General features: G+C 28.3%; 4 protein-coding genes across 8 annotated transcripts; 3 read left to right on the top strand and 1 right to left on the bottom strand.

Annotated features, from left to right (window-relative positions):
* Positions 1-1230: 1230 nt before the first annotated feature.
* LOC107170114 (eukaryotic translation initiation factor 3 subunit E-like) lies at positions 1231-4714 on the top strand. 2 transcript variants are annotated; one of them, XM_089225427.1, is made up of 10 exons: positions 1231-1500; positions 1676-1792; positions 1876-2037; positions 2902-3024; positions 3098-3330; positions 3400-3517; positions 3612-3823; positions 3881-4115; positions 4181-4223; positions 4397-4714. In XM_089225427.1, exons 1-9 carry the CDS (start codon positions 1411-1413, stop codon positions 4205-4207), a joined length of 1317 nt encoding a protein of 438 aa, XP_089081553.1. In that variant the 5' UTR covers positions 1231-1410; the 3' UTR covers positions 4208-4223; positions 4397-4714. The 2 variants fall into 2 exon arrangements, with proteins under 2 accessions (XP_089081553.1, XP_015375622.1); XM_015520136.2 differs by lacking the exon at positions 4397-4714 and having other exon boundaries at positions 4181-4320.
* On the bottom strand, positions 4261-6463 carry Srx (sulfiredoxin). Of its 3 annotated transcripts, none has more exons than XM_089225428.1 (3): positions 6323-6463; positions 4848-4984; positions 4261-4597 (listed from the first exon to the last, which is right to left on the bottom strand). In XM_089225428.1, exons 2-3 carry the CDS (start codon positions 4980-4982, stop codon positions 4388-4390), a joined length of 345 nt encoding a protein of 114 aa, XP_089081554.1. In that variant the 5' UTR covers positions 4983-4984; positions 6323-6463; the 3' UTR covers positions 4261-4387. The 3 variants fall into 3 exon arrangements, with proteins under 3 accessions (XP_089081554.1, XP_089081555.1, XP_015376234.2); XM_089225429.1 differs by lacking the exon at positions 6323-6463 and adding an exon at positions 6105-6245; XM_015520748.2 differs by lacking the exon at positions 6323-6463 and adding an exon at positions 5342-5590.
* Positions 6464-6793: 330 nt separating this feature from the next.
* Positions 6794-13728, top strand: LOC107170590 (ankyrin repeat domain-containing protein 13D). Of its 2 annotated transcripts, none has more exons than XM_089225425.1 (12): positions 6794-6955; positions 10474-10609; positions 10673-10843; positions 10907-11050; positions 11734-11917; positions 11979-12177; positions 12240-12356; positions 12434-12584; positions 12645-12806; positions 12876-12976; positions 13046-13131; positions 13382-13728. In XM_089225425.1, the coding sequence occupies exons 1-12, from the start codon at positions 6794-6796 to the stop codon at positions 13599-13601; spliced, it is 1833 nt and encodes a 610-aa protein (XP_089081551.1). In that variant the 3' UTR covers positions 13602-13728. The 2 variants fall into 2 exon arrangements, with proteins under 2 accessions (XP_089081551.1, XP_089081552.1); XM_089225426.1 differs by lacking the exon at positions 13382-13728 and adding an exon at positions 13192-13339.
* A 4085-nt stretch (positions 13729-17813) lies between these two features.
* LOC107170589 (gustatory receptor for sugar taste 43a-like) lies at positions 17814-26188 on the top strand. Its single transcript, XM_089227552.1, has 6 exons — positions 17814-17938; positions 19308-20123; positions 22632-22915; positions 22980-23048; positions 24668-24757; positions 25496-26188. The coding sequence occupies exons 2-6, from the start codon at positions 19355-19357 to the stop codon at positions 25553-25555; spliced, it is 1272 nt and encodes a 423-aa protein (XP_089083678.1). The 5' UTR covers positions 17814-17938; positions 19308-19354; the 3' UTR covers positions 25556-26188.
* The last annotated feature ends 70 nt before the right edge of the window (positions 26189-26258 follow it).

Here is a 26258-nt window from a genome sequence, read left to right as displayed (position 1 = left end):
ACAAATCACGCTTGGCATTTTTCATAGGGGAGAAATTTTGATGACATAAAGTTGTGCTGCTAACTTTAAAAGGGTGTCGGGAGTGTGTAATTTTCTATCATAGACAATATATATTATATATTATGACGTGTTCTTTCCTGCCGACTTGAGGCTTAAATATCGGACATCGATACCATCTCAGAAGATAGAACAATTGTATAATAGTATACCATGGTTTAATACGGCTATTTTATTATTTTGTCGTATGCGCATTTCTGTTGTTTTTACCACTGCGGCACTGCACAACTATATTTCACTCCCTCCACGGAAAAAATGAACAGTTTTGGAATTGTTTTCGCAGATATTTAACACGCAATTTGCTCGAATTGGCAACCCTTTTTTAGAAGTGTGTAAGTTTTTTTAACATTGCGTTTTTAGCTGTCTATGAAGGAATTCTCATTAAACGATTTTCTTATTTTGTGTTCATTCATAGACGAATAATATCGTAGATGTTAGTTATATTTTATAATAAGAATAACAAAAGCGGGTAAGTGGGTGTTTCTATGCTGTACAATAGGTAGATCAGTGGATCACTGACCAGTGAATTGGATGGTAGGTATTAAATTTGAATTCAATACTATATATAATTGTATATAAAAACGATTCTAATGAGCGGATACGATTTGTCGGCCTTAGATATTTTATATATTATAATTAAATTGTTATTATAACTATTGAGGTCGTTAGGTTGAGTTAACATTATTTGCAAATCATCATATTTGTATATTATAATGTACATTAAAAGTTTCAAGTACTCACGAATAATATTTTTAAGTTACAACTAACCTAACTAAGATATTTATTACGTAATTTTGTTCAAATTTGAATAGGTAGGTTGATTCACTAACAATTCTAAATTATAATGAAACGCCACGCGATTTGCTGAACGTAAATTTACCATGTAACCACAGAATCTATTCTGTGATGTAACTATGTTACGCACTTGTAAGACTGAGACATCAAATGCCAGTGTTACGTACTCTTAAACAACTATTTTGTAATTGAATAATAATTTTCAGATGTATTGTACTTACAATTTTGGTCATTATACATTATTTGTTCTATGAAATAGTTTGTATAAATAATTATATTATATTTTTACTGATTTAAATAACAACCAAATGGAAGCGGTAGTATCGTGCATACAGGGTCTTTGGAAAAACGCGCGATCCTATTCGAACATAACCTCAAAAAATTGAATGTAACGCCACTCCGACTATCCTGAGCTTTTAAGTTTCAACTTAATGTACTGCTTGCGTTGGTTTTCAAAATATTAGTTTGAGTTTTTTGTTAATTTATTCGATTGACCGGTTCGACTGAGTTAGTGTTAATATTCATTCAGTAAGTGATTCACAGTTGTCACTCACAATCATGGCCAAGTTCGATTTGACGAGTAAGATGACCAAATACCTAGACCGGCATTTGGTCGCCCCGCTGCTGGAGTTCTTGTGGGCGAAAAAGGTAAAGTTTTTTTTCTGTTTTTCCTTTATCTACCTGGTGGGAAACGTAAACTGTTCACAGTAGAATTCGGTTTTGAGAACCAAATTGTCCTTCGCAGTTTCTGTGTTTATGATATCTTCCAAAAACCCAGATTTTGTAGTACAATATTTGATTGATCCTAAAATGTTATTTTTAGATTTACAATGAAAATGAAATTTTGCAAGCCAAATTAGACATTCTTAATAAGACCAACATGATGGATTATGTTATTGAAATTTACAAACAGTTGAATCCTGATAAAGAAGTACCCGAGGTATGTACTAGCTACTATAATTGTCAAACTTGCAACCTACATATTATGATATTTTTTATTTTATCGTAACATTATGATTTCAGGAAATGAAAACAAGAAGAGATCAAATTGTATCACAGCTCAATCAATTTCAAAGTGAAGTTGATGTTGTTATGAATTTCCTCAAAGATGATAAAGTCATGAAAAATATGGAAACTATGAGGGATCCTAAAACACTGTCAACATATTTGACTAATGAATTTAATGTAAGTGTTATTTCCATTCCACATTAATTATAAAATTCAAATTTTTAATACAAGATTTTTTTAATTTAGTCTTTTTCAGAGTTAAGTATTGTTAAATTACTTATACAGTTATATGAATACCTATATTAAATGTATTTTTAAAAATAATATTATTTACTATGAAATATGGACCTAAATAACAAACAACTCAAATAGATATCAACGATGTTGTTACTTTTCAATATTTAAAAAATAATAATAATTTGCATTATATTAAATCTTAAATCTCCATAGGTTGTTTCATATATTATGTTATATTAATGTACCCTTGTTTTAGGAACTCATAAAATCAGAAATCTAGGTGCCAAAAATGAAAAATGCCTTTTGTTTTTAGTGTTACATGGGTCACTTGGGTTTTAGTGACTACTATAATATCAAATGCTCTGCAATTTTATCTAATCTAGTAGTTAGGAGAAGCTTCTTCCTCACATTATAACACCTCAGAGTTTTCTAATAACAATAAAATCAACAGATTATTATAATATACTGTTATTATACTTAGTGGTTTATTAAATATATATAAACACCACATTTTACTCTCTTAAATGGTTAACCTTTTCATCTGAGGAAAACATTTTTATAAATAATATTAAGTCATTAAAAAATAACATTTTTGGTTTAATGTGCCCCTATGAAAACATAAAATAGTATAGAACTATGTTTTAGATGATTATTGTAGTAACCAAATATATAGTATACCACACTTATGGTAGTCGCTAAACCATAAAATTAATGAAATAAAATTATATAATAGCATTATACAATATCGATTTTTATATCTAATAAATAATAATTTAAGTATTTTTCTTTTTTTTTTAAATTTAGTTTAAAGTAGAAATGATGGAAAGTATGTACAAATTTGCCAAGTACCATTATGATTGTGGAAATTACGCTGGTACAACAAGTCATTTGTACTTTTATTTATTAGTTATGTCGCCTAATGATAAGGTAAATTCATCAATGTGTAAAACTCTTATTGCATTTATTGTAATATATTTATAATAATTGAATTATTGTTTAGAACTACTTGAATGTTCTTTGGGGGAAATTAGCATCTGAAATTCTTATTCAAAACTGGGAAACTGCTCTTGAAGATTTAAACAAACTGCGAGAGTATATTGATTCTAATACAAATGGTTCTCCATTGCATTTGTTACAACAACGAACATGGTTAATTCATTGGAGCTTATTTGTGTTTTTCAATCATGTTAAGGGACGTGATCTTATTATTGACATGTTTCTGTACAGGCCAAAGTAATATATTGTGAATATTAGAAACAATATTATATTATATTATATATTTACAAATTAGTTTGTTATCAGCTATTTAAATGCTATTCAAACCATGTGCCCACACATTCTTCGCTACTTAGCCACTGCAGTAATTATTAATCGTTCAAGAAGAGCAGCTATGAAGGATCTTGTTAAGGTTATTCAGCAAGTGAGTTTAACAACATTTCATAACATTAAACATTTAAATGTATTGTTTATTATTTTAAACTTTAAATATTTATTAATACTAATTCTATGTTTAGGAATCTTATACCTACCGTGACCCTATAACTGAACTTCTTGAAAATCTCTATGTTAATTTTGATTTTGAAGGAGCCAGAGACAAATTACATGAATGCCAGATTGTTCTTTTTAATGACTTCTTCTTAACTGCGTGCCTTGATGATTTTGTAGAAAATGCTCGTTTGATGATATTTGAAACTTTTTGTCGTATTCATCAGTGCATTAGTATAGGGTATGTATATTCTGTATTTGTAATTTCATTAAATTTTAATCCTTGCTTATTATGTAGTATGTTAGCCGAGAAGCTTAATATGAATCCAGAGGAGGCTGAATGCTGGATTGTAAATCTCATTAGGAATGCCAGATTAGATGCAAAAATTGACTCAAAACTTGGACATGTTGTAATGGGAACCCAACCATTATCGCCTTACCAACAGATTTTAGAGAAAGTAGACACATTATCAGTCCGATCTGAAGCGCTACAACAACTCATTGAAAGAAAAGTCAAAGCTAAAACTCAAGAAGTAAGTCTAGTGCTATTAATTTTCTTGTTATATTTTTCATATAAATGTATATATTTATTTTGCAGCAAGATCCTCTTTGGTACAATCCTTAAAAAGCTGATAACAGTGGTGAGTTTTCAACAAGAGTTGTTCAATAAAACAATAATTATATTACTCATGAAATGTTATTTTATTTCATTTAATAATTAAAATAATCTTAAATTAATTTTCTGAACTTTTTTGAAACCCTTAAAATCCATTTAAAATTTATTATCAATAATGATATAATATTATCATTTAAGATCGGGCGTGGATGCTCCCAAATAGTTGTGTAAATCTTGAACATTTGAAGACACCAGTTTTACTTTTACTGTGTTCCTTTTTAAACGCTTGTGAGCTGCATACCGATGACATCCACCAAATGAATAAAAATAATTACCACCCTCTCTTCCTATTATCCATAACACATCTATCGGTGGTACTGAATCTGCGCAATCTGGATCCTAAATAAATAATTTTTTATTATATTATCTGTGAATTAAGTTTGTAAATTTAAATTTAAGAAAAAGCTTATTTTATTTGTGCTATTAAACAATTTTTTTGTATTTTATTCAATAAAATGTGTATATTTTTTTATCTAAAGAAAATGAAATTTAAAATTATTTTTGTTTCAAATATTATTATTCAATCAATGTCAAATTGTTTTACTCATTATTTTGTACTTTTACATCATTAAATATTAATGCTACTTACAGACAAAGTATCCATTAAACTCTTAACCTTTTCTTCATCCACTTGTGGTGGAATTGGTCTTATGATTTCATTTAGAGGCATTTCATGAATTTGTTCAATTCCAGCTGAGTGGACACTAGTACACCTTTTGTTCATAACTAAAACATTTGAATTGTTTGTAAGTCGTAATGTCAAAGTATATATTTTTCTCAAAAATTATAATAGCAGATTTTTTCAAACTTATCATTGTGTTTAAAATAACTTTAAAGTTGATATGACTAACAAGTTTTTTATTGTAACCAAGATAATTTTTTAAAAGTTTAACTCTTAGATTTGTGACAGTATTGATGCCGTTTAGTTATATTTTTAAAATGTTTGTAATTGGTAGTGAATAGTAATGTATATCCAAAGTTACAAAATTATGAAAATCAATTGTAATACACATTGTTAATCGACTACTACTGTAATAATCTGGCTAACTGTAGATTTATAATTATATATATTATATATCTTACTTTCCGTAATTATATTTGACCTGGACACTACAAATCTTTTAAATTGATTCATAACATGTGGACTGTGGATAATAGACCAAAATACTACACCATTATTAAATAAAATAAAAAAAATAAACAAATAGTGGTATAGTTATTATGTAACTAATTTGCACTGCACTCAGCTTCTATAAATTATATCAAATTATTGTCACTTCCAAGTTCTAATTACTAATGCCTATTGCATATTCTTATGTAATAAATCCCACTCCTTACTATATGGTTTTACTTCTAGTTCGAATATAGAGTTATAGAATGAGGATACAAATACAACGACAAATAATAATAATAAGCTTCCAAAATAAACACTGGACAGTCAAGGTAGTGATAATTTCTTTTTTACTATCACTTATACTGTATAAGTGTAAACTAGTGGAACAAGGCCCGGTCTATGTAAAATTAAATTTAAAAAATACATGTATAAAAAATAATATATACATATATATTAAAAAATACGCTTTTATCACAGAATAGATAGTCTGCTATTGTCGTGGATAATATAATATATTCATATATTTTTATGTATTATCTATCGCTACTGCATCTTGCACCGAGATAACTGATAAGTTCACTAATATCAATGATATTATCATGCTTAACAATATTATTACGTTGTGTAGTTGTGTTTCATATTGCTGACAACCGACAACATAGATAGGAATATTAATAATTCATAATATTATGTTGTTTATGACGTTATTATGTATGCTTAGTGCTTACGTACTTAGTAGTTGGTTCAGATGCCGCACGAATGACCGTAAATAAAAAACTATTCATAACAATATCAATATGTTAATATTATGTGTATCAGCTGTCAAGAATAGGATCACTGTTACTGTGATGAGTGATGACACCCAAAAATTCTTGATTATTCGAGAGTAAAGTTAGGCTCACCGCTTGGTTTACCATTATCGTCAACATTAAACAGTTAGAACTTTTTACCGTAGATACTACCCTCTGGTGGGCTGGCAGGCAGTCTGTAGTTGGTAATTCGTTCCGGCGAATCGCGAATTGAGGAAGCTATTTTTTTCGTCTACTTCTGGATGATTGTTTTGGCGATATTTTGAATGACAATAGTCAATAATAATGTCATAGAATATAACAATAATATTGTTATTATTTTTTTATTTACTATACATTTCTCCGTGTATGCGCGTGCGCCTGATTTAGTTTTGTGTACTTGTGTGTTTGTGTGTGTGTGTATATGTATATTAAAATACATGTCTATATTATTATAGTCTAATATAGTCAATGTGCGGTGGGTGGTCAGTCGTGTCGCCGTCACATCGTCTTCGTCTGGATGAACCCGTCGTTTTAATCACTTTCGAGTTCGACATTGCTTCCGTGTAGTATAATATTGGCTATTGAGTTACCACTGCACAATTGTCCGTGTGCCGGACTTTTGCAGACAATATGTTCTCCTCTGACGGACGACCGGAGATGGTCTCTGGCCAACGATGGGAGGCGCGCGCCAGGGTCGATTTTCCGTTACACTACCTGATATGGTTGCGTGAGCACAAACTGTTGGAGGAGAAGCTAGATGCAACCGGTTCCGATCAACAGCCCACCGCTAAGGTAAATTATGTTGCGTAACCTCTAGTTCTTCGCATAGCTCCATACAAAAAAAAGTTTTATTTAATTTATCCAAAATGTATAATTTTTTACTTCAATATTTATTTCACATCTACCCACAAGGGGATTTTGAAGAGCATTTATCTAATATTTCAACTTCAGTTGGCCTGGAACAAACCCTACTGCAGAGAACAATAATATGAGTAGGGATTGATTAATCTCAACTATATATTTTCCTGTCAGTTTTCATCAATGTTTATTGTACATTTAAGGTTTTTATCAAATTGTTCACTATATTGGAAGAATTCAAAATCTTAATACCATTATTTTTATTACTTTTTTTTTTAATTGAGGGACCTCACATTTTTACTTGCATTTTTATTAAATTTCTAAAGATTTCCAATCTATTAACACTTAAGCTAAATTATAAATTGTAGTTAATAACCTTAGTGTTTAAAAATTTTCAATTAAATTTCATTAAAATAAAAAGAATTATTTAATTTTGGTACTTACTATTAGAACTTTGGTTTGAAATTGGTCTAGTGGAATAAACATTTGTTTTTGTAAACAACATGTTTGGAAAAAGGATTGTTTGTAGTGCCAGACCTTGAACTCTTAGAGTGATGGTGCGACATTTAGGGGTTCTTAATTTAAAAAAAATTTATAAAGATCCACAATATCCATAATGTTAAGGCCCCCCTAATATTTCTAAGAGCCTGGATCCCGGTTTATCTGGTACTGATTATTTGGTGTAACTATACTTACAAACTTTGTATTACCAATAATTATAATTTCATAAACATTTATATAACCAAAGTACCTATTTTAGGCATTAAATTGAATGAATCTTAATGTATTATTATTTTTTTTTGAAACATTAATTTTATAATCACCGAAAATTTCTTTTCTGTATTTGTAATTAATGACACATGTAGTAACATTAGGATGTGTGTGCAACATTTTATCTGGTGCAGTGCTCATTTTTAAAAAATCTAACAAAATAAAATGTAGACCAAATTGGCCATTTATTTCCTTTATTATGTTAGGTATACGCAAATGGTGTGAGAGATAAATATTATTTATTCATATCATTCAAAGTAGTACATATTTTTATAGATACATCAGTATTTGATGCTTTACAGTTTAAAGAAAGTTCCTTTTGAGGTAGGTACAAGTATGAAATTATGTAAAATTTAAATAAAAGTGATTTATTATATAAAAAATGCATACATATAATATAGGAAGACTTATTCATATGTTTATTTAATTATATTTTGTTAAAAATATTGTTTGAAAAATGTTTGTGAAAAGTAGTAAGATAATATTTATGTTGAATTATGTATACTCACAAGTAAACAATATCTAATACAATTAAATTAATTTAATTATTACATAGCAATGGCTTCTTAAAAGCATAAATCAATAGACTTATATGTTAAAAAAAAAAAAATAGAATGTCCAATATGTTACAACACCTTTATAAATAATCTTCTTAACTTTTGAGAATACTTGTCATAAAGTGTATTATGTTTGTCTTTCAAACATTCATAGGTAGTTAATTTGGTAGTTTCAGAATAATAATCATAATCTTGGTACATTACTTTATGAGTTAATTGATCTATTATATGAAACTCTTGTACATCAACCACATTTATAATGCTATAGTGTTATTAAAGAAATACATACTTGTCTGAAATATAAAATAATAAAGTAAAATGTAATATTTTGTATATAAGTGTTATTCATAGACCATTTATTAATAATTAATAATATAATACCTATCTCATTATTTTGAACATTTTTTAAATTTTTACATGAAATTTACAATCTGTACATTATGGTATAATGAGTAAATGTGATATAGGACAAAACATACAAGGTATTAAAAAAACTAGTTAACAATTAATTATACATATTACATGATACGTTGAAAAAAGTATCAATTAGTGACATTTTCGTTTGGTAGTAAATATATATATATATATATATATATATATATATTTAATACATAAACATATCACGACAGCATTTATGTTTTATGGAAGGTTTATTGGGTAATGTGGGGAGTATAAAGATTTCTAGCAAGCGGTTTGAGATGAGATAGTAAGCGAAAGTGGACACGTTTGTAATAAGATAAAGCTTCATCATGCATTTTTAGATTTGAATGGATTGTTAGCTATATAGGAAGGGGCATTTAATAATTCACGTATTTCTATGTTTTTAAAAATTTGGATTTTGTGTTTTCCCATAACTGTAGACTGTATGTCCATAAAGGTTTAAGTAAGGATTTATAAATTAGAAGTTTAACATTAGTGTGCGTATTTGTTATTATAAATGAGGTTTTTACCCGGTTTTTTATTAAAACATAATAAAATATATAAGTTTACTCTTATGAATTTGATATGCTGGGCCCAGGTCATAGGGTTAAACCAAGATATTTAGTATTCAGAGCACTTGGAATTTGAGTGTCATAAATAAAGACATCATCGCAGGGGGTGAGTCTAAGGGTGAAAATTATGTCCATAAACTAATTTTACTAACATATAGTTTAATAGTTTATTTGTTTTTACACACGTCTTAAAACTAATTTTAAGGTTTGAAAATAAATTGTAAACAAAAGTTGTAGGTACATATTAGTAATTTTTAACCATATTGATAAGTAATAGTTTAGTGATAGAAGTTTATTAGTAATAATGTTGGCATACCTATTTGGCAGGAGGAGAAATGATACCTTTGCTCTGCATAAAATTGTTAGCAGGGGCAAGTATCCGCAACACTTACCCCACTGTATGCCAATCTTTAGAGCTGGGATTTTGGCATATTTTTTTTTTTTTGGTGTTTTATTACATTGATCCCTAAATATAAAATGTTATTTGTGTGAAAGTAATTATTTTAAAGTTTTTTTTTTTTTGACTAAATTAACTGTAAAATATGCATTTTTCACAATTTGTTTATAAAATGAATGAAAATTGTGGCTATTAACAAGAGACTTTGACAAACTGGTGACTGTACAAATAATAAATTATATAGTATGACAAATTATCGTCAATAACAATTTTATTACGCCATGCATACATAAAAAATATATATATATATATACTACCATAGTATCATTTTAAAATTTGTTTTCAATGTTTAACCTATAATAATTTAAAAACATTTTTAAAGTGTATTTTTTTTTGAGTTTTTTTTAAGTCTACCATTATTTTTTTTTTTTGAGATTTTTTAGGGCATTAAAATCCCAATCCTAGTCATAACTACAGAGTGGCATATGTTGTTATTTGTTTTTACAAATTCATTTTAATTTTATATTCTAAAGGTAAAAAAAAAAAAAATTGTTGTGCACTATCCTACACAAACCACATGAGCTACTGATTTTAATATATGATTGCTTTAAATTAAATTAAGAATATTAATTATTAATTAAATTTACTATAAGTATGTATTTGATATAACTCTTATGATGAACACATTTATACCTAAATAAATGGTCTAAATGTATACATATTATTTTGTTTTAGAATCAACTAGAAAAACTAGACCCTAGAGGTCGCACTCCTTTGATGTTAGCCATAACATTAGGTGACAAAAAATCAACTAGAATATTAATAACCAGAGGAGCTAATGTCAATGTAAAGAATGATGAAGGATGGACTGGTAAAAAAAAAAAAAACAAGTTTTATTTAGCAATATTCTAAACCGTTAATATAATTTTTATAGCATTACAAGAAGCAATTGCTACAGGTGATCCAGAAATGGTTAAGCTTGTTATGGAACACAGAGACTATCAACGTCATTCAGATCGAGCCACTGATGTTTCAAAACTGTTAAAACTACTTGAAGAATCGCCTGATTTTTATGTAGAAATGAAGTGGGAATTCATTAGTTGGGGTAGGGTTTTTGAATCAAGAATTGTTATTTTGAGTCAGATTTAAAACATTGTTTGGTTTTTAGTTCCATTAGTATCAAGAATGTGTCCAAGTGATACCTATAAAATATTTAAACAGGGATCTAATGTGCGAATTGATACAACATTATTAGGTTTTGATCAGGGTAATTGGGAACGCGGAAATTTGAGTTACATATTTTTGGGACAAAGTAAGTGAAGTTGATTATTTATATTTATGTGTATGGCTTATTATGTCGATTATGTTGTTAAATTACAGCTGCAACACTTTACAAATCAAAACGAACTTTCATATTTCAACTTAATGAAGGTTAAATCTTTCATAATAAGAAAATGTAACTTATTTAGAATCATCTTCATTGCCTAAAATATAGTTTTCCATTATATAATTGTTTTTGCTCTTAATTCTAGTTGAATATATAATATTGGTTTGAGGTTTGCTTTCAAAGCAATTTTTTATATTTTTTATACCATTTTCCATTTAATACAATTATTTTTAAAGTGTAAAAGATTTTGAACTTGTGAAATTTTATAATTTAGAAAGTAGTAATAAATCATGATCTAGCATTAAAGGTATCATTCTTATTTTAATGATTTGTTGTTGATTATAAATTGATGTTTACCATTCTTTAGTAGAATATATACACATAATATATTACTTAAATTTAAACCTTAAAAGTACACGTTTTCTGAAAGATTGTGTATACTAAAAAAATTCAGTATAATAAGTTATTTAAACTATTACCTTATGAATATTTTATTAGAAGTGGACCTTTTATTCTTTAAAATAGATTGTTATTAACTATTGTTTTTTTTTGTAAAATTATTAATATTGTTTGAACTTAATCAAATGTTTAATATATTGTTTTATTAGGTAAATCAGCTACATTTTTAGAAGTAGATCATGAAGCACACAGGGTTTATGTAGAAGAAATACAAATGATACCTTTAGATCAAGGTATTGAAGTGATGCGTCCATCAGATGATACAATAGCCAGCAGATTGTCTGCTCCTATTGTTAGTTTTGATATAGATACTAAAAAAATTAGTTTTGAAAGGTATTTTATGAATATTTTATGAGAAATTTACAATGATTTTTATGTGTTATTTGTATTATAGGAATAAAAGTGGTATTTGGGGTTGGCGGCAAGATAAATCAGAAATAATTAATGATTATAATTGTAAAGTATTTAGTGCAAGTAATGTGGAATTTGTTACCAAATCAAGAACAGAGCATATGAATGAAACTGAAAAAGCAAAATTAAATAATACAAAAAATCCCATCCAATCAATTTTAGGCTCAAGTGAAGAAACATGTGTAAGTTAATACTAATTTAAGTTTTTAATTATGTATTTTATGTTTAAAATTTTGCCTGTTAGCCAGTCAAATCAGATCTTGAAGTTACTATGGCTGAATATTTTGACGAATTGGTTGATATCAAAGGTAGATATATACGGAAGCCAATTGAGCAAACTACAAAAGTCACAAAAATCAAGGTTTAAAAAAGTTTAAATATTATGCCTAGCTTAAAATGTGAACCATTGACTTTAAACATGAATTAAAATATTTTTAGGCTAATTTATGGCTTAGTGAAGATTACCCATTGAGTTTGAAAGAACAGATCATGCCAATTGTTGATTTAATGGCAATTACTAGTTCTCATTTTGCCAAACTAAAGGATTTCATTGAAATGCAGCTCCCATCAGGATTTCCTGTTAAAATTGGTATCTAATCTTTCAGCTATAAGTTAAATGATATATTTTGAAATGATTATTATTTTGTAGAAATACCACTATACCATATTTCTAATGCCCAAATTACATTTGGTAACTTATTTGGGACCGATAGAGCTGTAGAAGGTGTTCAAACATTAGACTCTGACGGAAAAATGTTCTGTGTAGTTGAAGATTCTGTATTTTTCCCTCCCAGAAATTATGTGGTGCTTGGTAAAAGACAATTTTTAATACAATAATTCAAATATGTATATTTGTATTTTACTTAAATATTTGTTAAAGGTGCTGAACAAAGACGTCAAATTGGTATGGATAATGATGAAGAACTACTTCAATTTGCTGTTCGACAGAGTCTTTTAGAAACTGGAGCTGAAGAAGATCAAGTAATTAATTATATAATATATTTAATGTTTTATAATATTAATTTCAAACATTTTTTTTTTTTTTTAAAGGTTGATATTTGGGAAGCTTTACAAGTTCAACGACCAAATACTCCCAATGACCTTTATTTCGATCCAGGCGATGAAGAATTACAAAGGTACAAATATATACAAACATTTTATCATACATATTTTTCAATATAAGTGTATTTAAACAGGTTACCATTTAAAAAGAGAGGACGATAAAATGCTTAATTCCTCTAATTTCAAACCTTAAAACAAATTTTCCTTGGACCAAGTTGTTTAATATCTTATAAATATTGATTAGTTTATTATCCAACTAATATATTTAGTATTCGATTATACCTTGGCTTGGCTTGTATGTATATTTAGTTAATTTCCTTGTAGAGCAATCCATGCAAGTTTGACTGAATGTACATTTGTGCCTCCGGTTTCACAATCAGAAGCTTCAGATTTAGTTGACAATGCAACAGCTGATGATGCAGATGCTGATCTTAAAGCAGTACTGAGGTTGTCTATTGAAGAAAAAAGACAGGCTGAACTACAGGCACAAATGGAAGAAGAAATGTTAGAAAAAATATTACAACTATCTCTGACCGAAAAATAATTTTTTTTTATTTATTATTATTTGTTATATTACTGTTAAACTTTCTATGTCCCATGAAAAATTCACAAATTAATAAAAATAAAAATACTAAAATGATAATAATCATTATAAGACGTTGAATTAACAATTATAATGAGTTTAAATTTATATATATATTTTTATACCATGAAAATATTTTTGATTTAAATATGTGTAATATAAATTACCTAAAATGGGTAATGCATGTCTAGTAAATTGCCTATAGTGTTTTACATTCTACTTTCTGATTATTAGCTAATTTTGTATTATTACAGTTTTTTGGTTATGTTTTATCATTGAGAAATGCTTTTGTATTTAGAGTTTATATCCAGTATGAGAGTGACCTTAGGTAATGACTGATTGGCATCTGGTTTAGTCTGACCACACTTCTTGATTAAACCAGTTTTCATCAACTTTCATTTTTAGCTTTCATTTCCGACAATCAGTTGCTTTCAAAAAATTATTTAATTGTTTTAATCTTATCAAAATGCAAACTAGGCGGTTATTGGTATAATAAAGGGACAGTTTCTAAGGGATGATACTTGGTACATGTAAGCCACATTTCTACTGGTGTACAAGGATGGTCCCTGAGGTTACTCTTATATGAGACCGAGTATACAGAGTATATGTTATAATATATTATAAAAATTTAAAAATGTCTAGTTAATTATTTTGTTTGTTAGATGAAATATAGCCTTGTTGGAATTCCTTTTTTTAAATATATAACTTAATTGTATTCATAGAAATATGTGTAAATTATTACAAACTATTCAATTTGTATTTTAATATTTTAAACTATTTTTTTATTATTTATTTGTAAATTACACCCAATTGTATTATTCACTTATTTTATTCTTTGTGTGGTCAATTTTACAGCAAAAGACTTAAAATGTTTAAACTTAAAATACCTAATAGTTTAATACTATAGTGGTAACCTTATTATAATATATCTCCTAAGCTTTAAAAAAAAAACTATTTATAAAATTTTATATTTTTATCATTTTTGATCTTAAATTTGTGTATGATTAAGTAGTTTTAATTATTATATTATACTATGTATAATATAATGTAAATTTTATTGTTTAACTTTTTTTTGCAAATCTATTTATTACTTGTATACTCATTATCCCACTATTCAGTCTTATTTATATTGAGTTTTTAAATGTATTCAGCTATTTAAAAATATGAATTATATTTATTTATTATTATTAAATATTTATTTAACCTTTTATATTTACAAAAAAATAAGAAGAAGAAAGGAATATTTTTAGCTAGTCAGAAATTAATTTATTTTTATCTTTTGTGTTAAATATATTATTAAAACGTGTATACCTACCTAATATAAAACATGTCTTTAATGTTGTAATTTATTATTGTATGCTGTTGATAGGTATCTTCATATGAATCACTGATTAGTTTATTTTATTACTAATATAAAGAAAAGTCAAATTATTTGATTTCTGTTACAATTATGTACATGAGAAATATAATCATAGTTAATAGTTCTGAATATTTAGTGTCAAGGATAATAGTAATCACCAATCATCATTAATCAGTTGCCAAATCTAAGTGATTTTGTGATCTCAAAGCTTAATTAATTAAAAAATTTAGTTAGGTCCCAGCCTACTCTGAAGATTGAATAGTTTTTAAAAAATTATGTTGTACGGGCTCAATTATTCATCATACTTAAAAAAAAAAATTTTTATTAGGGGGAACCAATGGCAACATAGGCCGTTGGGTGTGGGATGGTACCATAGATAATACATATTTTCTTATAAAAACTATTGGTCTCAAATACTTCAACATAAGAATTTTTCATGAAATAAGAAAGTTAAACGATTCATGCAAAATTTGTCAAAAGCTCACTAAAATTATTCATTTTAGAAATGAATAAATATTATGTTATCTGATATGTAATATTGTATTTATTGCAAAGAATTATTATTGATTTTTAAAATAAATAAAACTGTACTTTTTGTTTTTTTGTTGAATAAAATAATATAGTTGAGAAATTTACAGATTTTTAATGATTATTTTTAAGTATGTTGTGATATTCAGAAAAAGCGTTATTTAATGTTATATGGCAAATGCAAAAAAACATTTTTAAGTACTATCGTCTACATCTATCATACCTAATTATTGATTAATAATTAGTAATTACCTATATATATTTATGATCTAATTTTTAAAACAATAGTATCAATGTGCACGGACTTAAATATATTTCATATACCTATGAGTTTTACATATTAATAAATAATATATAGGTTTTTTTATATACATAAAATAATAGCAACAAATAATTAATAGAAAATACAGTTAAATTTTTAAAAACATTAAAATAATACAAAATGATTCATTTTTATTTGTCCGACTTTAAATAGGCAATTAGTTAAATGCCTAGTCATTTTATTAAATTACTAGGCATTTGGCTAAGTGTCTATGCGGATAGTGAAATTGCATAAAAATTAAATTCTTTATAAATGCCTAGGCATTTAATAAAATGTCTGTTTTGACTATATGCTTACGACATATTTACTTCTATTATAAAAAATTCAAATTTCAATTAATTTTCATGGAAGGATATTTTTGAAATATCATGGAGTGTAAACTCTTTTGCTGAGTGAGACAGAAGATCGAAGAACGTCTGATAACCAATATGGCCTATCCCACGGTCTTATATACCTAACCTACGTATATAAGACCGTGGCCTATCCATTATGTATTATGTATGGATGGTACAGTAGGGGTCAATTTTGTATATTATGTTTACAGTTTTTGAAGTTAGTAGGGTTGTTTATGTATGGCAAGATATCCTTGATAAAAAATGACGGGTGGTCACCCATCCGGGAGCTTGCAGCTGTGCCCGGTGTACGTACGCTCAGGGCGTTTCCGTAGATTGAGTATATATTATATAGGTACTATATATTTAGATTGGCAGAGTGGAGTCTCACGGGGTTACCCCGCAAAATGTTTTTCCACTACTCCGCTTGTCTAAACTTTAAATACATATAAGATATAACTCATAAACTACTCGTCCTAAATTCGATTTTTATGAATCAAAATACTTAGAAAAATATTCTGCTTTGGAATATGAAATTAAAACTCTGTTGTCATTTAAAAAAGTAAAAAACTTAAAAAATGATAAGGATAAAAAAATATTTAAAAAAATATTTTTTTAATGAAAACGTTGGTTTTTTAACAACTTGAAATCATGTAAAAAAATATTTTGAAAAAAGTCAATACTTTTTGAGATAATTAGTGTACCCACTTAAAAGAATCACCCTGTATTTACAACCGCTAGAAACGATACAAACTAGCACGATTTGAATAACACTGGAATTATTGCCAAAACAACATGATGTTTTAACTTTACATTGCAGTGACATATAGTGTTGCACTTTTTTTGGAACAATGAGTGTGTTGTTATAATTTGGCCTGTAAATAGCTATTTAATAGGTACTATACCAACACATATTTCATACTCAAGTCTGAAATACTCGCGACTCGCGAGTAGGTAGTCGAGTTGACAGATATTGCCAGTAAGAAAAAACAATTTATTTGGATTGTAAATTGATATGTATTATGGACGTGGCCACGTGGGTAGGTATGATATTTATATTCCATTATACGTCAGAACTCAAAAGCTAGTACCAAAAAAAAAAAAAAATACTGTCAAAAGCACTATTATAATATAATATTTGTCAATTAAAATATAGTATTAATTATGAATGATGATGGACAAACGTCAGAGTTATTTTACACTTCACTTACATTACATTAAATTGTTATTTGATATGATAATATTATCATGCATTATTGTATATAGTCGGTTACTACATAATAAAAAAACAATAACATCACTAATGTATACAATGGTGATGTATGGGTACAATAGAATACCTAGCTCAAAATCTGATTGTTTGCTTACCTATATTATGACATTTTGCAATCATGTCAAATAACCTAACTGTCTAACCTAAAAATATAGTTTTGTTAACAACGGATTATAAAAAATTAAAAAAGCAAGTTCCTAGGTATATAAAATTATACACGCATAAAACATTTTCATTCATATTTTAAAATAATACAATACCTAGAAAACCTACCTACTATAATGAGACTTACACAACCATGATGACACTTTTATTGATTAAAAATCTATACATGTTTAAAATAAATGTATCGTTAATTCTTCAATATTAGGCACCTATGTAATAATTAATATAGTGTTATTCAAAACCTATTAATACGTATAAGAGTTCCGGTCTCACAAAACGCGTGTGCACTGTGTACCTACACTATATATTAAACTTAGGGTAAGTATTAATATAAAATCAAACAACCTATATTTAAACTTTTAAACCTCCGCGGCAACAAGAGAGGTAGTGTTTAACCTAATGAGAATAATGAGATACGTACCTATAACATATTATTTAAGCAACAACACTTCAATTACGTAGGTAGCTACAAGTTCGAGTTAAAATATGTTAATGGTCAGTAGTGTGTGTTACCTATGACTTACCACTTACCAACGTAGGTAGATAATTAACTATTGAGTGTAGGTATGAATGCCTCATTTAATCCACTATAAATAGGCTATAGCCACAAAGTAGCCAAGTGGCGAGTGGCAAACATATTGCATGTGGTATTCACCTTCGTCTTTCACCATTATAGCCTTATAGGTATTAAGTACCTGTTCGATGTAATTCAATATTAAAATCGTTGTAATATTTGCATGCCTAATAGTCGATTATTCACTTATTCATATCCTAGGTATTTATAGTTTATACTGAATACGCCGATAAGGAATAAGGATTCCATAAAATTCAAACTTCAAAGCACGGACTAAGATTATTTTAATTCACGCAAGATAATAGGTTGACCTATGATAACCTTATAGTTAGTTAGTTCATGGTTCAAAGTTTACTTCTCAAATTATAATATAGATACCTATCTATTATTTTTATCAAACTTCAAATTATTTACTTTTTATCCTAGTCGGGCTAACTGAAATTATAAATTAGCCCTGAAAAACTAAACCGGACTAATTATCTATAATAGTATGTAGTAAATTATTACATACTAAGTAATCGGTCACAATCTCACAATTTTCCACAGAAACTATTTGCTTAACTGGCGACTTCCACATCGTCACCTTGACAAGACCGTCCCTTACATACCTACATACCGACTGCAGGCGACTACCAAGGTGTATATTTAACCTTTCACCTATTATCCCTAATAAACAGTATAGATATCTTATGCACATAGTCAAATCTGACCTTTAAATTAGTTCATTTGGTTTATATTAATCCTCAGTGATGATTTTTCCAGTAGTGAGGGGATCTAAGGGGTTTGGGTTCTGAGTAAATTAATATTTTTTTATTGAATAAATTAAGTATACCTACCTATAACAAATGTTTGACAAACAGTCATGCATAAGTAAAAAATAGTATAGAATTTTCGTTAATGTAAGTTAATTAAAATTAATTAAATATATCGTATTGTGTATTTGTATTGTATTGATAATATCATCATAGCACACCCACAGAAATATTTCAAAAACTTCTACTGCTAATTCTTATACCGAATTACGACCTAGATAGTTATAATCCTGATTTTTTATTGTTAGAAGCGCCTCACCGAATATAATAATATATGAGTATTATTATTCTTTTTTTACAGTGACGACATCGTGCCGTCCACGTGTTTAAATACGAACAAACGGCGTTATGTACGACTTTTCAGTGGCCCTGCTGAAAGTATGGCAATGCTTGTTCATCGCACCTGTGACACTGCGGCGGAAACCAGCCGACGACGGCGACAGCGTGAAGCCACAGTCGAACTACACATTCAGCGTCTGGTGGTACGCTTTCAACATTGTCGTGTTGGTCGCGAGCATGGCCGTCGGGATGTGGGTCGTTGTGGTGGACACGCAAGCATCCGCGATGGGACGGTCGTTTCGAATACAGAACACTTCCTCGGCCGTCGTCACCGCGCTCCAGGTGACGCTCCAGTGTTTGGTGTGCATGCTGGCAATCACGTGCTCCGCCAGCCGACACACCATGCTGCTGGACATCGAGCGGCACCTGAACCACGTGGACGCTGTGCTCCGGGTGTCCACAAGCCAGCCGGTGGCGAGGTACACTATAATGCTGGTCATGTTCCACGCGGCTTTGTTCGCGGCCGACAGTTACTTGTGGTACATGATTAGCCCGACCACCTGGATGTACCACGTGTGCTACGTTTACATGGCTATCGACTTGGCCACCATGCTCATGTACGCGCAGATCGCTTGGAACATAGGGCGTCGGTTTGAGGACATTAACGCGGTGATCGACTGTAAGCTCTCGGCCCACCAGACAGACGCGACGACGAAGTTTGACTATAGCCGCCATGGCGGCCGTGGCTGTCGACTCCCTCAACGGGTGTGGACGTTCGCCGGCCACACTGCGGTTGTTGTGTCAGCTAATTCGATTGTCATGGCTGACCGCATATTGGGTACATCATGTAAAAATAATAATAGCGTTTATCCGTTTATGATCAGTAGGTACTAAGTTATAGGTAAGTACCTATAATTGTGAATAAACGTAAATTGCGCTCAACGAAGGGGAAAAATTGTAAATTGAGCCCGTTATTTTTCAGATACAAAGAACTATGTAGTCAATTGCGCCAAAAAGAAATATTTATTTTTATGATAGTCATTTAGCATTACCCAAATGAACACCATCACTGTCCTTCAAAAATAATTTTTTGGTTTGCTTAAAACAATAGATACATTATTTATTTATTTTTAAATAAAATAATACGGGATTAATAAATTGTTTTAAATATTTTTTGTTAGGTTAATTTATGTGGTAAGTTTAATAATTTAAACATTATAATGATCCGATAATCCCATGATGACGGTTATAGTGATGCACGTTTGGCTTATCCACCAATAAATGAACAACAGTATTTAAAATATATAAAATATAGATAAATTCAAGGTCACTTGGGTACTATGGGTGCAATTCACTATACTATTTTTATCTGGTTTACGTGGGCACAATTTATCAGCGCCTATGATTATAGTACTTATACCTAATATTATGCGACTAATGACTATGCCTAAAATGAGTATAATATTAGATACACAAATCAGTACCCTATTACTAATACGAACACGCTTTAATAATATTAATTATTATAAGTATACATTGCACTATTGCAGTTAGGTATGTCAGATATATTGGCGCAAATCACAGGGGTGACAAGGGTGTTTCAGCAGTCTGCATTTTAATGCTAGCACACTGTATTTTGTGAGTATCTCAAATAATAATTACAAATCTTGAACACGTACCACTATTATAATGGGTCAAGATAGTTGGACTACTAATCTACCTATCAATAATTATTATGTCGAGTCACTTCTTAGCCTTATAATGATTCAATTTAATATTTATAATATGAATTAAATAGTACTAAGATTTTTATTCCGGTACTCATCATGAATAATTAAATATAAAATTGCTCAGGCGTTCGCTGGTTCAGACCAGAAATCTGTATAGACTGTATCTATAATGATTTTAGGTTTGGTAGTTCAAACGATGAAATCGACTCGAATAGTTTTCAAAATTCCTTATACCCATATTCGATTACATTTTAACTATACTTATAATTTTTTAGTATATTAATTATAAATTGTTACCATAAGAATATTTACAATGATATTATTATATTTATAGTTTATATAATATTTGTATATTGAAAAATCCAATTTATACAGTATAGAGTATACATATAGTTCGATGATAATAATATATATAATATATATAATATCGTCTATGGCTTCTTTAATATGTCAATGGATTATAAACTGCAGGTTAAAGAAAGCATGAAAGTTTATTTTAATATTTTCATAAAATATCAACCTTTTTTCATGACACGTGAGTGACGCCTTTAATTTAACTAATAGGTTTTAGTGTTCACACAATTTCTGATTCGTGTTGAAATTATAGAGTTTAATGTATAGGTAAGGCATGGCGGACGTAACAACTAACAGTACGAGTAGGTATATTGTATATATCAATCAGCTATCTCCGTGGCTATTATTTTAAAATAAATTGTATTTGCTACGAATGTCGAACTTTAATAGTACCTACATGGAAAGCTGAGGGAGTTCATTAGATACTAAAAAAATAAAGGAAATATTTACATTTAGTCAATTTTTTTGGTTGAATAATGTTTATTGAACATTCAAAAGTTTGAGTTAATATCAAAACTGAAGAGTAGAAATGACAAAGCGATTGGATCATAGGATTGTAGGAAGTATTTTGGAAAAAAATCTAAAAAAGTATTGCTAGGTAACTAAAATATATATTATAGGTACATCTTGCTATTTTAATGTGATGTATGATGCATTTACGACGTCGGTAATTACTGATAAGTTATAAGTTATAACTTATAAGGTATCGCTAGACGCTAAACTGCTATAGTAAATAATGTATTAAAATAGTATTTATTAATTATTATGTAAACATTGTATAAAATTACGGGCAAAAAAAAAACCATGGTAAAAATTTAAACAATTGTTTTCAATTATTAATTTTGAATTTTAAATAAAAATTAAACAGTTAACTATAACTATCTACATATTGTGTAGGTACAATAATAATTCTTGTGCTGTTATTCAACCAATTTTCAAATATTTTTATTTATTTAGTTGATTGATATGCCAAACTCTACAAGCATTTTATTATTAGTGTGATAATAATGAGTATTTACCTATTATATAATTATGTTAATCCAGTCAAGGTATAAAAGAGTTAAAATAAGTACGGAGAACTAAATACATTGTATAGTCGTTGTACATCTAGATCTATTAAACGGCGTAAAATCTATATTTTTTAATACCTATTCAACAATACTGTTAAATTTTAAGTATTTCTAACCAAAGAACTAGATTAGATGAGTGAAATTACTGTAATATATATTAACTATTTTGTTTTATTTTTGTGTTATTTATAGAAATAAAAAATATTTCAATTGCCAAATTACAAGATCTTCACTGGAGTCTTTGTAATAGCATCAAAGTAATCAATGATAAATTTGGCTGGCAATTATTTCTGCAGCTGTTTTGCAATTGCGTCCAACTAATTGTGACCCCATATTTTATAATCATAAATTTATTTTACCCGGTGATTTATGGTTCTACAGATATTAAATTCATTCTTATTCAAGTTGTCTGGGTGCTGACCCACTTGAGTCATTTATTATTAATCGTATTACCCACGTCGTACGCTACTGAAAAAGTTAATAAGAAATATATAGTAAATTTATGGTAATTTAAACTGTTATTTCTTATGTATTACACAGGGTGAAAAAACTGCTGTGATCATATGTAAATATCTAAGTCTTGATATAGAACCAGGTGATATGAAACAGGTATCTATTATTTATGAAAAAAATATTATTAATAATACTGATTAAAATTAATTGACTATGCTAATATTATATACTATAGTTGTAATTAATAATTTAGATAGTACTCAAGCCAAGGCCCAAGATTAAGATGATTTTGGGCCCGGAGCCAAACAATTTTAGGGATCCATAAACATAAATATATCACAGTATAAATACTAGCACCTAATCCCAACTCACAAAAAATATATTTCAGAGATAAAAAAAATAATTATAATATAAATTAATATAAAAAATTCCTATTTTAGGTTTCTAAACATATGTTTAGAACACCTCATATCCTCCTTATGTCCGTCTGTACATCTGTCCGTTAATTACCAATACATAGTTATAATTGTTGATTTTAATAGGCGATAGGCATTTATATATTGTCTGTAGTTACTCTACATAAATTGTATATAGAATTATAATTTATTGTGTTATATTAAAATACGTTTGGAAACCGGGAGTTTAGTACGCTCACAGTGAGCTTTTCTAACTTTTTCTATGCAATTATATTATTATAGCCATTTATAGGAAACATGAACTAATGCCAGGGATTGTTTTATAACCGTGATGGGCCCACTAACATACGGACTCTTCTCCCCTACCACATCAGTCCGGGCCTAGTAGTACCTCATGTAATTGTTAAAGAAAATTTTAACGTAATTCGTACTAAATAAATATTACGATAAATTAATAAAATTGTAATTCTATAGTCTATATGCAACTATACAACAATAGTTTTGAAATATTATCAATTAATTATAAATATAAAAACAATATTAAAAAAATGTTTTTCACACATATTTTATTATAGTATAGGTAGACAAAATAAATAAATCATTGTATTACGAATCAGTTATAATAAGTCACAGTATACCTATTAGTATAATATTATACTCCGGGTGGCAGTATTGTGCTAAACATTTCTCACGCCTTCCTGGTTTTTTGAACGGAAAAAAAAAGCATAATATTATACAATATTATAATTTATAAAGCCTATTACATGAATTTTTTATAAAATAATTTATAGTTACATATTAATGACGCTGCCGAAATGTATAAATATAATGTAATAGTTAATAACTCTATATTTTGAATTGACTAATAAATACGCGTTACTTTCGTATTACTCGTATTTCAGAAAAATTCGTCGTTACTACTTTTTTTGTGCTCATATAAACATAATAAATAGGTAATTTAAACTTTCGACCTTCAAACGCTTCCACTATATAACTTATAAGTTTCTCCTCCGATTACGGTCTATTGCATTATCCTATTTAAAATTGTCAATATTTTTTAGGCATCTTTAGTCACCCTATCCAACTACCACTGGCAAAATATTTCCCTTAATTGATTTCTTGCAGTTTTGTTTCTGGTAAGGTTACACCTTAATTCGGACATGTTAGTACCCAATGATGGAATAGTTAAAAATAATTTTAACGTAATTTGTTTTAAATATTACGTAATTTATCAAAATTGTAAATCTATAAGCAAGCATGCAATAATGATTTTCAAATATTATCAGTTTTTAACAGCAAGTATTATAGCCACCCTATAAGTATAATTTATTTTACATAGAAATATTTTATATTTTTCAGTTGGAGATATTCGTCCTTCAATTGCAAAAGTATGCAATCGATTTTTCGGCTTGTGGAATTGTGAATTTACATCGATCCACCATTACAACGGTAAAATAATAAAATTTCGAGCCATATTTAGGTTTATTTTATAAATTATTTATAATTGTCTACATTTCATAATATATTTTCATATAATATGATTTATATGGTCATCCAATTTCTAGATTTTGATCTCCTCTCACCACAATAATATTCAGGTCAAAAATGCCACTGATTGTATACATCAGTGGGATATTTTTGATTATTTAATTTATTTGACTATATAAACTATATAACTATATAGATTTAAACCATATTATTTGGATAATACTATTGATACTCAATTTTTTAAATTAAAATAATTTCATTTCTCAAGGTTAAAGATACTGTTGAATATCTTTTTAATTTTTCTCAAATTATTTTAATAGTTATATTGAGTACCTATTTAAATATTAAGATGTATCATTAATCATCACCAATACAAAATGTATACTTTTATTCCACCTGAACCGTATTTTATGTATTATTACTAAGACCTGCAGTGGCATATATACTCTGGGAGAGGATAGCGTTTGGCCGTCTGGGTAGTAAAACCCTATGCCCCCACCCCTTTGTTATTATTTCACTATACGTATAGTCGTATAGACTATAGATATATTAAAATCAATTAAATTTAAATATTATTTTGATACATTTACATAAAATTTTTTTTAAATATATAATCCCTCTCCCTCCTATTAAATATTGAAATTGTCTGTATACGCCACTGAATAAGAATATATTTAAATGTAATAATTTAAATTTCAGATTATCGGAACCGCGTTTACGTATTTGGTGATCTTAATTCAATTCCAAAACTCCGACTAGAAAAATCAATAGCAATATACCTATAGGTAACACATTGTATGATGTCAATTCACCATGATCGGATTTAAGCCTAGGTTTACCTATTATAATAATGATAATAGTTAGGTATATAAAATATATTACCATTCAATATGTACCCAGTGGCGTAGTTACGGTGTGGGGGTGTAAGTGGTTTCCACCCCCCCCCCAACCACCCAAAAAAAAACTTTTTATATTGGTATTGTGTCTTCTATGATACTGATTATTTTTAAAGTAATCTTTTTTTTGCATTTTTCGATGATGGATAATTAATACCAATTTGAAACAAAATAAAAATGACGTTTAGTTTAACTTATAACTTGTAATTTGTGTCATAAATACATTTTAAACCCCCCACCCCCAGAAAAAAATCGTATCTACGCCGCTGTATGTACCTACCTTTGTATAAGTAAATATAAAATAGCGTATTAAATTGTGTTTGCCGTATAGATTGCATAGTGTCGCGTTCATTTCATACACCATAAATAGATATATGTATAAAAACAATTCATTTACGTATATACAATATACTTGCTAATGGTATAGTAATATTACACTATTATCGTGTCACTTGTATACTTATAAATTATAATAAATTGTTATGTTTCACGCATATTTTATTGTAACAGGTAGAAAATAAAATAATTCATCGTAATATGAGTTAGTAATAATATGCCTGGCAGTA

Source organism: Diuraphis noxia, unplaced genomic scaffold (genome assembly GCF_037042655.1).
Source record: "Diuraphis noxia isolate RWA-SAM2 unplaced genomic scaffold, SU_Dnox_SAM2 contig0004, whole genome shotgun sequence".
In the NCBI taxonomy this organism is placed as follows: Eukaryota; Metazoa; Arthropoda; class Insecta; order Hemiptera; family Aphididae; genus Diuraphis; species Diuraphis noxia.
Note: the sequence above shows the minus strand (reverse complement) of the source record. Positions and strands in the feature narration are given on the sequence as shown.